The sequence below is a fragment of the Helianthus annuus genome, chromosome 11 (genome assembly GCF_002127325.2).
Source record: "Helianthus annuus cultivar XRQ/B chromosome 11, HanXRQr2.0-SUNRISE, whole genome shotgun sequence".
In the NCBI taxonomy this organism is placed as follows: domain Eukaryota; kingdom Viridiplantae; phylum Streptophyta; class Magnoliopsida; order Asterales; family Asteraceae; genus Helianthus; species Helianthus annuus.
In genome coordinates, this window is record NC_035443.2 from 59,425,030 (window position 1) to 59,442,703 (window position 17,674).

Sequence of the window (17,674 nt, forward strand, 5' to 3'; positions counted from 1 at the left end):
ACTCTAATGGACCTAATGAGCGAACCTATTGTCTAATTTCTATACAATCTTGTTTTCCGTTCACAATACAATCTGCCCTACCCTAAGACTCGAACGAAGATGTAGTCGACAGACAACTGCACCAACAGACTCCCCCTTGAATGTTGACGGAATCTTCTGTGAGAGTCTTCAATCATTCACAGCTCTTCAATCTTGTTCGATCTTCTTCAGGAACTCTGCCTGGAATCATATCTTTTTTAGGAATTTCATCCTGGAATCATGTGCCTGGGACTTTCTCTGGCTCTAACTTTCATCAGACTCCCCCTATCAATGAGCTGGGATCGCTGTCTGGCATTTGTTATCACCATTGAAATCAAATCCTGGCTTTATCAGTTTAAGCTCTCCTCAGGTTCTGCTATACTTCCTGGCTTTCCGTAGCCACAGGATCAGAAACCTGCAACACTCAAACACTCTATCACAAACCAAAATAATTGTGATTCAACTTAATGAATCAACTAAGCATTTGAGGCAATTTACATTTAAACCCTGATCACAAATTTGAAACATTCCAATTTCTGATTCAACCTAATGAATCATTTTAAACATTTCAAACCACTTAACCAACCTGTCTGTTCATCAAGTTTAGCTTTTTAGATTTTGAAAATCAGCTCTTCAACATCAGCTGTCGAAAATCTTTTTGAATTTTTCAAAATATGAAACGTAAATGCAAAGATAGAAATTTAAATGCAGAACAAACATATTTTTGTGAGTTTGTGAAAGAGGATCATATCAGTTTTGAGACACCTTACAAGCACCGTTAAGCTTCTAATCGTTTTAAGTTCTAAACGATTCACATAGATTGACGATATATTTGTCCTCTTAAATTTTCATACAATTTTCAATCTATTCAGGATACTATTTAAGTGTTTTATGAACTTAGTTCGATTCATGTGTCCCACCTCTTGAATATACTCCCGTATCCAGAATCCCAATATTCAGTCTTACAGGTATGAATACTACAATGATATCTGTACATAAATTAGGGGAAAGATGCGAGAACTGAGGGATCTCAGGTCAGAACTTTAGTTCAGCAGAGAAATATCAGCTTCGACTTAGCAGTGTGTCCCCTTTAGAGGATCTTTTCAGCTACAACAGATGATTATCAATTTTATTGTCTAATCAGCTGAGGGCTTTATGCTATGTTTCAAGCATTTTGGATAAAGTATTACCCAAGGACTTGGTCAGAACTACCGTTCAGCAGAAGTCCCGGAATAATACCCCAGACATCATAGAGTATTAACACCTAGTATATCAGAATACGAGACCTTTCAAACGAGATTTCAGGGGTTACCTATATATCCAAGTAGTGTTCCCCACAAATTTCATAAGTTTGAAATTTTAGGTTTATATCCCGAATAAATCTACTAAATGTATAAAAACCTATCGTCACATCATCAGTGAGACCGTTTATCACATTTGACCTTACATTTCTTTAGCGTGCTGTGATAGTCCAAATGATTTACTATCATTTCCTCTTATTTCGCAACAAAACTCATTTTTGCAATTTTTCAATGTTTTTAACATTTTCAAATTTTCTAATTTTTTTAAAATTTTTCTCCCCCTAAACTCAAAATATGTTTCAATTTTGATTTTCTGGGAAAATTTGAAACAAACTATACAAAATTTGACAACATGATGAGAATCGCATCAATTCTCCATCCACCTGGCATAAACAATCAGAACTCCCCCTCACAACAAACTATTTTCCCATTATGATCTCAAAACACTTAAGTTTGTTTCAATCAAAATGGTTTTTCCGGAAAAAGTTAGTTTGTTTACCAACCATTTTAGGTTCGGGGTTATCTCATGATTTTGTTTTCTTCAAACATTTTTTTAAAGATTTATCATTTCCAGTTTCAAAACCCAAACAACATTTGTAGAAAATCAAGTACAACTTAATGTCCCTGATTTACCACATTTGAGGCGAAAAATCACCAAAGTGAAATTTCTCAAGAAATATGCCGATTCATGCTCCACGCTTACCAACCTGGGAGCTCCGGCAAGTCAAGTTTTTTACTTAAACAGATTCACCCAAGCCTGACGGTCCTTGGGTGATTTCGAATTCTTGTTCAACAATGGTGGAAAGTTTGCATCATCCATTGTTAAACTTGAATTCTCCTTTTTTACCTCAACCAATGGCTCCTCTGGTTTTGACGAACCAGAATCATTGCCTGCAGGTGGCTTGTCTGACTTTGACCTGTCAGATTCATCGCTGACCATTATCTTCTTCTTCTTCTTCTCCTCTTTCGTCCTCAGATTTGTATCTGATGAACACATCTTGCTTGACTTTGCAGCCGAGAAAGTTGATTCATCAGAACTCTTATTCTTTCCAACGGATGAACCCGAGGACAAAATCCTTTCGAGATACTCCCTCGCCTTCTTCCTCTTCTTCCTCAGTCTGTCTTTCTGCCCCTGTGAAAGTTTAACTTTCTTTTCTTGAATTGACTGTTCTTGAACTTTAGGTTTCAGAACCTTCTGTTCCTGGGGCTTGACTTTGACTGGAACCTTTGCCACTTTTTGAGAATTAACCCTCAATCTTTCACTTGATTTCCTTGGGCAATCTCTGGCAATGTGACCTTTGATGTTGTAGTTAAAACACTTCCTGGTCTCATAACTCCAATACTGGCAGTTAACAGCAATGTGTCCGTGGTATCCGCAGCTGTAACACATTCTGTTATCATACCAATCACCATCTTGAGTCCAAACGCTCAGATCAAAGCATTGTTTGGCTTGGTGATATTCCTTTCTCAAATTTGCTGGATTTGGCTTTGAAGCACTGTGGTTCAACCTGCACCACTTATTACCAACAATTTTTGAATTTTCATTTTTTACTTTTTGTAATTTCTCATTTTGATTGGATGATCGATCTGATGAGCTTTTATTATCTTTTTGAACAATTTTCTCATTTTTAATTTTTTGTTTCTGTTCCGCTTTCTTCTTCAAAGGTTTTTGCTTCGAGCATTCACCTTTTTCAGTCGATTGCAGAACAGTTTTCTGAAACTTTTCCTTTTTATCATCAGATTTTTCACCACAATCTTTAACTTTGACTTTGTCAAAGTTTGTGACATTGTCACTTATTGGAACTGAATTGATTGGTTTTGGACAGGGAAATTTTAAACTGTCTGATGAAGTCACAAAACCCATCAATTTATTCTCAAGTTCATCAATCTTATTTCTGGAATCTTTAGCTTCATCTTCAAGCTGATAAATTCTAACAAGATGAGACTTGATAGATTTTTCTTTCTCATTTTTCAAATTTTCAAGAACAGATTTTTCATTTTCCAAAACTTTTATCTATTCTTGGAATTTTGATTCATTTGCTTTCAGATTCTTGTTTTCAAGTTTCATCCAGAAATCTTCATTTTCTGATGATTTCTGTTTGCTTTCAAAAACCTTTACATTTTCTTTCAACTTCTTGTTTTCAAATGTCAAACTGTTCAAATTACTTAACAGTTTGTCATTTTCAGCTTTTATTTTCTCACAATTTTCTTGCAACATAAGAATCTGTTTTTTATCAGTTTGCTTCTCGTCTTTTAGCTTCTTTACTTCCAATGCCAAACTTTCCGCATCTATCATGAGTTTGTCATTGTTAGTCTTCAAGTCGTCACATTTAGAGCATACTAATGTAGAACTTAAAGATCCAGACTCTACAGATTCTTTGATTTCTGAAGCTTCTTCTTTCTTTTCATCGTTATTTTTCATCTGTTCTTCAATTTTTTCAATGAGTTGACCAATTGCCAGTCTATAAAATTCTCCAAAACTCTTTAAGTTCAAGATATAATTTTCCCATTCTTCTTGAGGTAAAGCACTGACAAATTCTTCGACCCATTCCTTTGATGCTTTGGTTATACCAATTATGGACATTGAACGAACAAGATGTTTGTATCTCTCAATGATACATCTTGTGCTTTCTCCTGGATAACCTGAAAATGAATCAAAATCTTTCGTTAACACTTTTATTCTATCACATGTTTCTTGAGTCATGTTAAAGATATTCAAATTCATGATTCGGTAATGTGTTTTTCAAACACTCTGACTAATAAGCGAAACTGCAAGATGTACACTTGAACCAGTCTTAGACCGAAAAGCGGATCAGAAGATGACCAAATGAGCGGATCAACTTAAGTTCACAAAAGCGAATCAACTGGAACCAATTTGGAGCGGATCGACCGTATAAGCGGACCAATTTCCAAATAGGCGGACCGAGTGACCGAATCAGCGAACCGGATGAGCGGACCGGGTGTCTGAATCAGCGAACCGTATAAGCGGACCGACTGAAACTTTGGAGCGGACCAGGCAGGATGACCGAATAAGCGAACTCAGTCAATGTCCGTTCGAGCGGACCAGAAGCTGTTCGTTCGATCGGACCACATTCAAATCCATTTTTGACCCACTTAAACTTCGAATTTTGACACGAAACTTTCCAGGGTTTGTCGTTATACTGATGCGCACAATCCTTGAAATTTTGAGACGATTCCGACCGTTAAAGCTTTCCGAACGAAGAAAAGAAGGTGTAGAAGACAGAATTACGAGCGAAAATCGAGCTAAACGGTAAGAACTCTTCCTCCTGAGCTCTGATACCACTTGTAGGACCGTTTTGAGACCTGACGAGTCGTTCAGAAGAGCGCTTAGACAGAATCAGAGGCGGAATTCATTGATTCGGTCCTCGTAAAGCTTGATTTCACTACTTAACGTCTCCTTTATTGATTATATAACAAATTACAAGTTCTTGGAGACAAACGGGCAGAGCTTCGCCGTTTCACACACACACACCGTTACTAGAACCGCTCATATGACACCTATTTATAGGAGTCCATATGAGCGAACCGAACAAGTCCATATGAGCAAACCGAACAAGTCCACTCGAGCGAACCTACCAGAAGCCATACGAGCGAATCAGTTGACCTGCAGTTCGAGCGGACCACCCATATGTCCGCTCGAGCGAACCTAACTCTAATGGACCTAATGAGCGAACCTATTGTCTAATTTCTATACAATCTCGTTTTCCGTTCACAATACAATCTGCCCTACCCTAAGACTCGAACGAAGATGTAGTCGACAGACAACTGCACCAACAATTTTTCTTAGTATCATAGTATGAATGCACTTGCAGATAAGCGGGTCTGCAAGATGTTTTCATACTTGTAGTAGGTTGACAAACGTAACAGCTTCAGTCCCGGTTTTATACTTACACATTGACTTGAAAAGATTAATGGTTTCAGAATGTTTCCCGTTATATATCAATCCAGATAAAAGAGAAGAGTAAACTGCTAAAATCGTCCCTGTGGTTTGACTCAAATTGCTAGATCAGTCCAAAATCAACTTTTTTTGCTAAAACAGTCCCTGAGCCTAGTTTCTGTTGCTATTTCAGTCCAATAAATTAACACTGATAGAACCTCCGTTAATGAATGGGTAAAACTGCTAAATTCGTCCCTGAGGTTTGATTCAAGTTGCTAGATCAGTACAAAATCAAGTTTTTTGAATTTGTTAATTATAAACTTATTTAGGTATATAATTTTTCTAGACTTGCATTAATTTTTTGAATTTGTTAATTATAAACTTATTTAGATTATAAACTTATTTAGGTATATAATTTTTCTAGACTTGCATTAATTTTTTGAATTTGTTAATTATAAACTTATTTAGATTATAAACTTATTTAGGTATATAAATCATTAATATCACAAGAGAAAAAAATCCTTTTGTTAGTTATTTTGAAAAATTATTTGTTAGTTATTTTGATTATTATTATTATTATCATTAAATGTTTACTAATTATATACTTAAGTATTTAATTAAGATAATACTTAATTTAATTTAAATAAAATTAGTTTTAAAAATATAAATGTAGCTTTTTTGAAGAGCGTAATTTAACCGGCCCAGCCTTAAATACTGATTTTATTTTGATGTTGTTGTTGTTGTTGTTACCATGTAAATATTTAGTATTTATTTAAGGATTTAAATAAGACAACAGTTAATTTAAACAATATTTAGTTATGAAAAATACAAACATTATATGTAAATTTAAATGTTAAGAAATTAACATAATTTTATTTCTTTTTATTTAAATCGTAATATTTAATGTTTAATATTTATCAATTATTTTAATTTAATATTTGTATTATAAAGTTCTTTTATTCATTTTTTCTACTTAATTAAGTGGTTTCTTATTTAATAATACTTATCATTCAGGTGAGGTCGGACAACATGTCATGCCAGAACAAGTCTCATAAAAAGGATTATTTTGGTTTGAGTCAAAACGGGTTCGGGTCAAACCAGTGTTTAAGACAGGTCAAATAAAATTGCGCTCTCTGAAAGAGCTACATTCTGTTTATATTTTTATAACTAAACACAAATTTAGATTATATATTTAGGGTAGACTTGTAATTTATCTTAAATTTTAAGACATTTAAGAAAATATATAATGCATTTGGTACAAGTATTGATGCATTAAGAACCTCTCATTTACCATTTTTTTCTCTTGTGATATTAATGATTTATTCAATGAACATAAATATAACTGGACCCGCCTTAAATAAGTTTATAATCTTGTGATATTAATGATTTATATACCTAAATAAGTTTATAATCTACATAAGTTTATAATTAACAAATTCAAAAAATTAATGCAAGTCTAGAAAAATTATATAACTAAATAAGTTTATAATCTACATAAGTTTATAATTAACAAACTCAAAAAATTAATGCAAGTATAGAAAAATTATATACCTAAATAAGTTTATAATTAACAAATTCAAAAAAAATTGATTTTGGATTGATCTAGCAACTTGAATCAAACCTCAGAGACGAATTTAGCAGTTTTACCCATTCATTAACGGAGGTTCTAACGGTGTTAATTTATTGGACTGAAATAGCAACAGAAACTAGGCTCAGGGACTGTTTTAGCAAAAAAAGTTGATTTTGGACTGATCTAGCAATTTGAGTCAAACCTCATGGATGATTTTAGCAATTTACTCAAAAGAGAATTCCATGAAACACCATTTGGCCATCTACTTCCTTTCTGAACTATGATAACCTCTCTAAAAATCCCCAAACCAACATGAGCTTTGTCACTTTTAACATAGCCCGAAATCATGACACTCCAAGCAATCACATCTCTGTCAGACATTTCATCAAATAGCTTCCGTGAAAACTCCATTGCCATATTCGCATACATACCCAAAAGAGGGTTTTGGACTGACGACATAGCCAAAAAGTCAGTCTCATCTTACAATATTACATGAAACATAATCCCTAACCTTCATGTTATCAAAGATACTGAATGTGGAATCCAAAATACCAGCTTCTAAATAAAAATCCATGATAGAGTTTCCTATCGGTGTGTAAGATTCGACACTGAATGTGTAACATCCCCTCTAGACCCACCACAATTCCTGTGAAATCACTGAAAAAGACACATCCCTTACAGATCCACCCACTCCGGTGAAATCACCGTCGCAAACAACCACATCCCCTACAAATCCACCACTACTTCAACCGCTGCAAACTCTGTCAACCGGAGCTCCCAATCTCTTCAAAATATGGACATTTTCGACATCCACAACATCAAATCAGCCGTCGTTTCACTCGGTCTATATGAAGAAATTGTGAATAACGATGTGGCATGAGGTTATGGTGGTAGGAGGTGGTGGTGGTGGTGGTGGCAGAAGCTTATGGTGGTAGGAGGTGGTGGAGGTTTTTTTTTTTGAAAAGAAAATTTCATTAACCACAACCGACCAAACCCCAAAACGGGGCGGCCCAACAACAAAAGAACGGACTACATATTCACAAACCTACACCAATCTTCCCAAGATAAGTTTCTATCTTTACTCCTATTACAAATCCAAAGGAAACCAATCGATTAGATATCACTGATAATCTCGGCCACCTTCACTAGTTTAATATCGAGTCTGAGACTGTTGCGCGCCTGTCAAATGCACCAGCAAGCCACTCTCACAATCCCACAGAAAACGTCTCTGGCTTTACCCGCAGGTGAAGGGGTAAGGTCCTAAAAACCTCACAAAAAGGATGTAAGACCATACCACCAGCTGGCCTTTCAACCTTTTTAACCTTGCGCGGCCGCGCATTGGTCTTACAAAAGGAAGGAAGAAATCAACGAGCGATAGTTGCGCGTCCAAAGGAAAACATAAAATCCTTGCGCCGTCTCCCATTGGCAAAGGGTTAAAAACCCTGAGGAACAATACTTCCGCCCAAATATCCAAACTTGGATATCGTTTTACCCAGACTTGGGATTTATGCAGCTATATGCACACTGTAAGGTGTCACACCAGATTACAACAGTAATCTTCTAGAAGGAATATGATCGTGCACCACCCAGACGGTTATAACCGTCTGGACACGTGTCATTACCACAAACGTTCTGAAATCACAACGATGGCATGTAATTGGAGAATGATCTCCACTTAAATCACTTTCCACGTGGCAATTCCCCAACCGTAGATCAAGTCATGATCCGTGTGCATTCACATCAGGATCAAAGCGACTTAACGAAGATTAAAAGGACTTAACGGAAGGAAATATAACCGCTACGGCGTTAGCATCTTCCGTTATCTTTTCAACAACAGATTTTCCCTCCCAAACTCCCGGTTATAAATAGGAGAACTCTTCAGGTATAAACCCAGATCACATTCACTACTCAAATACTTTATCTTCTCCATTACAAATACTTATTCTCACACCGGAGTCGGGTCAAGGAGAGAACCCTCTTCTCCCCTTGACGAGGCTAACGGTGCTCTGTTTTGCAGAATCACCGGAGAAGGAACTCGGCTGCAACTGAATCAATTGAGACAGAACTAACCTTTTATGCGGATTCAAACCCCCTAGATATCTCGGTTCCGACCATTTATCTAGTGTTTCTTCATTGGCGCCCACCGTTTTCTCAGTTTTTCTAGTTTCTATCTCGTTTCGATTCAGTTCATCTCATTTTTCTGTTTTTGCACATGGCAGAAAATTCATCTTCTCACCGACAGCCTGGTCCTCGACCAAATGTCGGAAACAATTTACCAGTAGAAGGGATGGTAGAAGAGGCCTCAGACGATAATGAGGTTCAATCTAATGGAGCAAATAACCCTGTTACTCCAGGGATATTTCCCACAAATCCCGCTTAATCAATTTTACCACCGGGAGAAACTCCGATATCATGGTATGTCCGGTCATAAGGGGCATTAAATGCAGTGTACACGCAGTTGTGTGCTCAAACTGCTCCCGTAACACAATCACGAAGGCCGGGATCTAGAGCTCATGCTTCTCAGCGAGAAGAATCAACTTATGATGGTACAAACAGCTACCAGAGACAACACCATGAGTCACAGCCTCGTCAAAGGCAATTGGTTCATGATAGGTTGGGTTCCCAATGGGATGCCCACACTGATGAATCCAATCAAACATATCGTTTGAGTGCAAACACCAGCGTATTCAACAGACTACACCCAAACTCTAACAAATCCAGGCCTCGAGCGGTTTACAACCCTGAGGTAGAGCATAATTATGACTTAGTTTACCGCCCTGCAGAAGCAGCGGAAAACTCGAAGTTTATACTAGAAATAGCTCTGGCTCCGTTAGAGAGGGCAAAATTACCATCTAACGTCGGGAAATTCAATGGGTTAACTGACCCCGACGATCATCTGAGAGTCTTCACCAGCGCAGGGTTGGTTGGCGGTTGGACTCTTCCGCTTTGGTGTCATTTGTTTGTTCAAACATTAACTGGGCCAGCGCGAATCTGGTTTGATAACCTACCAACGGGGCAAATCGAGTCATGGAAAGACTTGCGCCAAAAATTCTTAACACACTTCAGCCAGCAAAGGCGTTCCATGCGGGATACATCCGATGTCATGATCATATGGCGTCGAGATGACGAGAATCTGGAAGATTTTATAACCAGATATAATAAGGAAGTGTTGGAGATCGGTGGTGTTCACGAACAGCTAATCCGTGCTCAGTTTAAGTACGCGGTTAGATGTGACGACATGGTCAAAGTATTATCCGGAACAGAGGGCCTTCCCAAGAGTTGGGAAAAGATAATGGCGGCGGCCAAGGTTTATGCGCAGACGGAGAAAAACCTTACTACAAATAGGCCACCACCACCACACAGTAGGCCCACAGATTTAAGTGCAACAGGCGAGCGAAGGTTCAAAAAATCATGGCGCGAGTCATCCGGAAGTCGCACCTCTGAAGATGCTCGCACAACAATTAACAAACTCTCTGCTCAAAGAGAAACCAAGCATGAAAATAGGGAGAGGCAGTGGACCCCCCTAACAAAGACCCCGGCGGAGGTTCTGAGTACCGAGGATTATCAGTTCAAACCGCCAATCCCGATGAAGAGTAAACGTGGTCAAGACCTGGCGCAATATTGCGAATATCATAAGGACACTGGGCACACCACAAACAACTGCATTTCCTTGCGCACAGAAATAGAGAAAGCCCTCAAAAATGGGGAGTTTGCGCATCTACTCCAGAATATGCGCAAGGAGATAAAGCAGATTACCCGGGGAGAAGAAACCTCCAGCAATGTAACACCCTAGTTACTAATTAACGATTCTGTATGTAATTACCAATGATTAGATGTGTAGTTAAGACTACACATGCTATAAAAATACGGGTTTATTAAAACTTTTACAAATCATGAGTTATTCTACATAACGTGATTAAATTCGTTGTCTAAAAGTTTACTATGTGTCAAAGTGCGGAAGCGTGTGTCTTTATCGTGTTCGGTTCTTCACTGAGCTTGATCGTCTTCCGGCATCCATAAGTACCTACATTTCAATAACATGAAATGCTTTAGTCATACAGGACTTAATACGTGTCTAAACGAGTCCGAGAAACATATGATAACGAAAACGAAAATTTCAACCTGACCTCCACCGTAAATTACGGTGGCATCGTAATTTACGGTGGCCACTGGTTTTACATGCCCCTACCGTAAACCAGTAGGGGGCCTCCGTAAGGCTTTTCATCTCCACCGTAAATTACGGTGGCACCGTAATTTACGGTGGACCCTGCATCCAGTTTTTCCATATATAAATGCATACACGCTCATCGCATCCCATAAACATTCTATAATAAGTTTAGAATACGATTCGGGACTCCTTTTCGGTTACGGGACTGTTTTGGACAATTCTGCACATTTTACTGAACTGGCAGCTGATGCACGGCCATGCACCCAACCGCACGGCCATGCACCCAACCGCACGGCCATGCACCCAACCGCACGGCCATGCAGTTCCTACAACGTTGGGGGCACTGGCAGTGCACAAGCCAGTGCATTAATTTACTCGGAAACGCACGACCATGCGGCCAAGCGCACGACCGTGCACGGCGCCCAGATCAGCTAACATTCATAAATGCTAAAACTCGCATAACTTGCTCGTTTTGCATCCGTTTTACCCGATTCTTTTTCCTATGCGATCGTAATTTATTTCTCCATCACATGGAGTAAAAATCCAATATTTGGACTACCAAAATTTGGGACCTTTAAGTCTTCGGCTTATTACCCTTTATACCAAATTTTGACCCGGTTACGCATTTTATCAAATAAACGTATTTATTTGATTCCTATACTTCATACACTTCATCAATAATTGTGATATACCATATTGGGTTCTAATCATAGGTTTATTATACAAATTAAACCCATTTTCACTAGCATGCTTATTTTGACCCGTTAAGGATATTTTAAGCACCTTTAAGCTAAATTTCGCTTTCATTCTAATCTAGCGTTGTAACCTATATCTCTTATATAGTACTCTTCCATCACAACTAAATGTGTGTTGGATTTAAAGTAGATATCTATGTGTTCCGAATTTATACCTCTTGAAATATCATTTTACGGCAAAGACTCATATGGAGTCTTTTGGCCCAAGAAATTCTTCTTTCCCTACCCGTACTCGTTCCAACTTTTGTTTAATCATAAGAATCCTTTCCAAACAACCTCTAAGAGTTGTTTGTTCAATTTAGCCTACAAGGGCGTTTTGGTCGATTTTGACCCTTCTTTTACAATGAAGGGCTTTCACCAATTATTCGACCAAATTAGTACTTTTACATACATCATAAATGAGCGTACCTGGCTCGGGTCAACAAATAGACCCGATCTTAATACCTTGCTTTATATTCGCTAATTAAAAACGATGCGAATATCCATTGGATATCTATTCCTGTAAGCATATAACTTGACAAAAGAATCATTAGTCTATATAGTCAAAAGGTGTTGTCTACACCTTTTGACCCGTTTGGCCGAATTGACCATTTATCTTTGCGAAATGATATTTATTATCATCTACTCTACATGACTTTTCCCGTTTTAACACCGTACGGAAATTTTAAATATAAACCATGTATTTCTTTTGTCATATTATGACCAATTTATCGATTTACTTCTTTTTAACCATTATTATGGTTTCTATCATCTTTGATTTTTTTCTTGTTCCGTTCGACTACACGACGGAACATCATATTTCAATAGTTTAGATATTTCATTCAAAATTTATATGATAAGAAAACATTCCACAAGTTAAGACTAGTGTAAGCTATACTTACTTTGCATCCGAATTACGCTTTTCCGCCATTCTTGCTTCGTTTGACCCGCTTCCTTTCCAAGCCTCCACCTAGCTTGTCAAGCGTCAAACTATCATCGTAATTCGTAAGACGGTTATATTAGTCATCATTAATTATGACTATTCCATCTTACATATTTTCTATCACAATTACCATTCGATCTTATTAATGGTCGCTTTGACTATTTAAAAGTCAAATCACCAATTAACACATATGATTGCATTATCAAGTTCACAAGACTCAATTAGGCACATTATCAACACTTATTTCTCATTTAGGCATTTTAACAAACACCTAATGTGCATGATTTTACATATTTACTAACTAGTTCCTAACTAGTTATTTTTACCAAGATTAACATCAAAATTCACCATTATCACTTATGATCAATTACTCAAACTTGCAAATTGTTCAAGTATCTTGTCCCTACTAGCAACTATGATGTTTTTAAACATGTGTACATCATCATCTTCACTATATAATGAAAACCCACTTGTCTAAAAGTGGTAAATCACCAAATTACTCAAATCCTAGCAATTTTACTTCCAATTTCTACTTAGGGTTTGTTCCTAAGCAATCATACTTCATTAATTTGGCCATAGCCTCTATGATTCTTGCATAATTCGCATCATGCAAATTTTAACAAATTTTCACAACTTCATAAATGTTAGAAATTCGACATACCTTACGATCCCCTTGACTTGGTGATCGTTTCTATGTATTCAAATCCGAATTTAGCCTTCAATTGATCCTCCAATTTGAAGATTATGTTGAAGAGCTAGGGTTTGCTCCATGGGAGCCTTCCTGGTCGTACGCACACACACACACTCTCAGTGTGTGTGTTGTGTTTTATTATTTGTTTTAATTAAAACAAGTTTCTCCACTTGGCAACTTTAGTCCCCCATGATTTATTTGGTTTACTTTTAACTAGATCACTACCTAATTGTTCTTAACATTATCCCCACTAATTAACTAAGTTAGATATTCCTAGTTAACTTAGTGGGTTCGGGGAACTTATGACTAGGCTTATTTTAAGTCCCGTTAACTCGGGGCTCTTATAAACTCAATTCCTTGAAACTTTGATTAGCTTGTATTTAATATTTAGGATTTCTTATTTAAATCCAAATATTTACCGAGTTATTTTTACTACTAACTGTACTTTACCCGTCTTTTAGTATTAACGGAGTTTGATTACCAAACCCGTTTTCGGGGTGTTACAAGTCTACCCCTCTTAAAGAGGTTTCGTCCTCGAAACCTTTTTCTTACATGTTTTATCGAGTTTAACTCCATGCATTTAATCTCGATAATCGATCGAGCATTGCTCATATTCTAACCAATTGTTGGTATTACCAAAATAGTATGATAATATCTTTTTGGTTACTGATCATCTACGGATCCCATACGACATTATGCAACTTGAAATAACGTAATTTCGTTACTTCTACTAGTTTAGTTACTTAGCGATATCCATCGCTTTTATATATTATCGAACTATTTATGAATTCGTTACTTTGACCCGTTTAAAGGTCTTTAGTGAAATATTTCACTTTTAGCAACCATTTCTTTTGTCTTCAATTTCGTTTATTCGGTTCAGTTATACCGAATCCACCGCTTACAAGCGACTAATTTATTTAAATGACCTTAACCGGTCTCATTAACTAGACTTATTAGTCAAGTTACTTCTTACCGCTCGTTTGGTTGTAATGTGATTCTACTTCACATTACATTTCTTAACCGTGATCATGTCACATCATGTTTATTTTATATCAACCTTTCATCCCCCTTTAAATTTCTATTAGAATTTATATTTGTAAGAACATTATTTCTTACTAAAACCGAAGTATTAGTTTTAGGATTTTCTCTTTAACTTCTGTCAATTATCCATACCATGATATTGACAGTCCATAATTTATTCTTTTAATATCTTAGTTTTATACGGGGAATCGTAACAAGTCCCCTTACCTCACACTATTGACCCGTAGGTCCCTTCACTTAGCCTCGTAGGCTATTTCCTTAGGCTTCCACCTCCTTGAGGCGGGGCCCTTATGATCTTTTTTTTTTTTTTTTTTTTTTTGCTTCAATTCATGACCTGTGGGTCATTTTGGCCCCGTAGACCTTTTGCTCTAATTAATATCCTGTAGGTTATGATGATCCTGTAGATCATCTTTTATTCGAGTCTTTATTTAAATGCGTATACCTTTATATACGCATATGGCGTTAAGGCACCATGTTTTTGTTTAGCATCATTTATTTTCGTCTTGATATTATCTTTGACCTTGACCGTAGTCTAGGGCTACATTCGTTTCTTTTCGGACACATTTTTCCGATTCTATGACTTCTCACGTCATTTATGCGTCGGTTTATCTTATGCTCACCATTATCCATTTTACATACATTCGTGTTTGACTATGTCCCATTGCCAGACTCATTATTCTTTTGCTTTTAATGTTACTATTGCCCCGTTTGAGTTTACCCATGCCGTCCGGCATGATATTATATTCGACCCGTTCAACTTTAAAATGGTTGAACATGATTTATCAAAACTTCTATTTACTTTATCTTGTCATCTTTTAGTAACGACTCAAAATCCAAGTCTTTTAACTTTTCATCCGAGTTTCCGTTTCTCGGTTTGTGCATGCGTTCAATTTTTACCCATCAACCGGGTGTTTTACCGAAGTCATTATTATTGCAACCTTCCCGGTGTGCATTAAGACCTCGCTTCATTTCTATATTCCGACTTTGTCCTCGAGTTTGACGTTTTACAAAAACGACTCGTTTAGGGACATATTCGCATTTTCCGGGTTCGAGTGTAAGTATCTCTCCCTCCCAATACTTGTCTAAATCATTTTACATGCTTGCGTTTTCTGGGTTCGAGTGTAAGTATCACTCCTTCCCAATACTTGTCTAAATCATTTTACATGCTTGCGTTTTCTGGGTTCGAGTGTAAGTATCACTCCTTCCCAATACTTGTCTAAATCATTTTACATGCTTGCGTTTTCTGGGTTCGAGTGTAAGTATCACTCCCTCCCAATACTTGTCTAAATCATTTTACATGCTTGCGTTTTCTGGGTTCGAGTGTAAGTATCACTCCCTCCCAATACTTGTCTAAAACATTTTACATGCTTCTTTGTCCCTTCATTCGGGCTCATTATCCTAATGTAATACGCTTCCGTCAGTCGGCCGCGCGTTTACATTATGATCAAAATATTTCGCTTATCTGATTCTTTTGGGTACTTTTTAATTCGTCCCACTCACCCCGTCCTTACTACATCGGGTGTAAGCGTGTCCATCATAAAAAGTTCATGGTATCCTGTGTTCACTGCCTACTTGGCCAGAGTAGGCGATCAACACATGACATACATGACCCTTTTATAACTTTCACATCACACCCCATGTAAGTAACACCTCTATTTATTCCTTTTGGAAAACAATATCCTGAATAGGCATTCTATTCAGGGTTTTCCAAGTTTTTCAATCGACAAATGCAACTATTAGTTTCTACGTATTTGTTGCTTATTTCTATTCTTGCAGTAATTTAAACGTGCACCTGGTAAATGCTTGCCCTAACGGGCTTTCTTGTCATTGCTTATTTGCGATTGTTACGCGATTTAGGTCCTTGATGAGTATGCTCTTCTTGTCATATCTCGGACCGTTCTATCATCATACCCACAATTTGTTTAACTCTCGTCACTTTCAGACGCGAGTGTCCTTCAATTAAAACATTCACAAGAGTTAGTAATTTCAACTTCAATAATCGCCCGTATTATAATACAAGGCTTTTTCTACTATACGCGTCAACCATATTAATCATTTTAATTGGTGTAACGTGTATCACACGATAGCCCTATGTATTGTTTACAATACTTTAGCATGCTAAGGTATTATCATACACGTACTTACCGGATTTGCGATCAAGCCTCGAACCGAACACTTTATTCTTTTAACCTTGAGCTCTGATTACCAACTTGTAACACCCTAGTTACTAATTAACGATTCTGTATGTAATTACCAATGATTAGATGTGTAGTTAAGACTACACATGCTATAAAAATACGGGTTTATTAAAACTTTTACAAATCATGAGTTATTCTACATAACGTGATTAAATTCGTTGTCTAAAAGTTTACTATGTGTCAAAGTGCGGAAGCGTGTGTCTTTATCGTGTTCGGTTCTTCACTGAGCTTGATCGTCTTCCGGCATCCATAAGTACCTACATTTCAATAACATGAAATGCTTTAGTCATACAGGACTTAATACGTGTCTAAACGAGTCCGAGAAACATATGATAACGAAAACGAAAATTTCAACCTGACCTCCACCGTAAATTACGGTGGCATCGTAATTTACGGTGGCCACTGGTTTTACATGCCCCTACCGTAAACCAGTAGGGGGCCTCCGTAAGGCTTTTCATCTCCACCGTAAATTACGGTGGCACCGTAATTTACGGTGGACCCTGCATCCAGTTTTTCCATATATAAATGCATACACGCTCATCGCATCCCATAAACATTCTATAATAAGTTTAGAATACGATTCGGGACTCCTTTTCGGTTACGGGACTGTTTTGGACAATTCTGCACATTTTACTGAACTGGCAGCTGATGCACGGCCATGCACCCAACCGCACGGCCATGCACCCAACCGCACGGCCATGCAGTTCCTACAACGTTGGGGGCACTGGCAGTGCACAAGCCAGTGCATTGATTTACTCGGAAACGCACGACCATGCGGCCAAGCGCACGACCGTGCACGGCGCCCAGATCAGCTAACATTCATAAATGCTAAAACTCGCATAACTTGCTCGTTTTGCATCCGTTTTACCCGATTCTTTTTCCTATGCGATCGTAATTTATTTCTCCATCACATGGAGTAAAAATCCAATATTTGGACTACCAAAATTTGGGACCTTTAAGTCTTCGGCTTATTACCCTTTATACCAAATTTTGACCCGGTTACGCATTTTATCAAATAAACGTATTTATTTGATTCCTATACTTCATACACTTCATCAATAATTGTGATATACCATATTGGGTTCTAATCATAGGTTTATTATACAAATTAA

General features: G+C 37.4%; 1 protein-coding gene and 1 long non-coding RNA gene across 2 annotated transcripts; one reads left to right on the forward strand and one right to left on the reverse strand.

Annotated features, from left to right (window-relative positions):
- The first annotated feature begins 8,999 nt into the window (after positions 1-8,999).
- LOC110888345 lies at positions 9,000-10,580 on the forward strand. Its single transcript, XM_022135874.1, has 2 exons — positions 9,000-9,131; positions 9,246-10,580. Exons 1-2 carry the CDS (start codon positions 9,000-9,002, stop codon positions 10,578-10,580), a joined length of 1,467 nt encoding a protein of 488 aa, XP_021991566.1.
- A 189-nt stretch (positions 10,581-10,769) lies between these two features.
- LOC110892067 lies at positions 10,770-13,332 on the reverse strand. The gene is made up of 3 exons (XR_002565803.1): positions 13,294-13,332; positions 12,592-12,659; positions 10,770-10,811 (listed from the first exon to the last, which is right to left on the reverse strand). It is a non-coding gene; the product is annotated as an uncharacterized LOC110892067 (long non-coding RNA).
- Between the last annotated feature and the right edge of the window lie 4,342 nt (positions 13,333-17,674).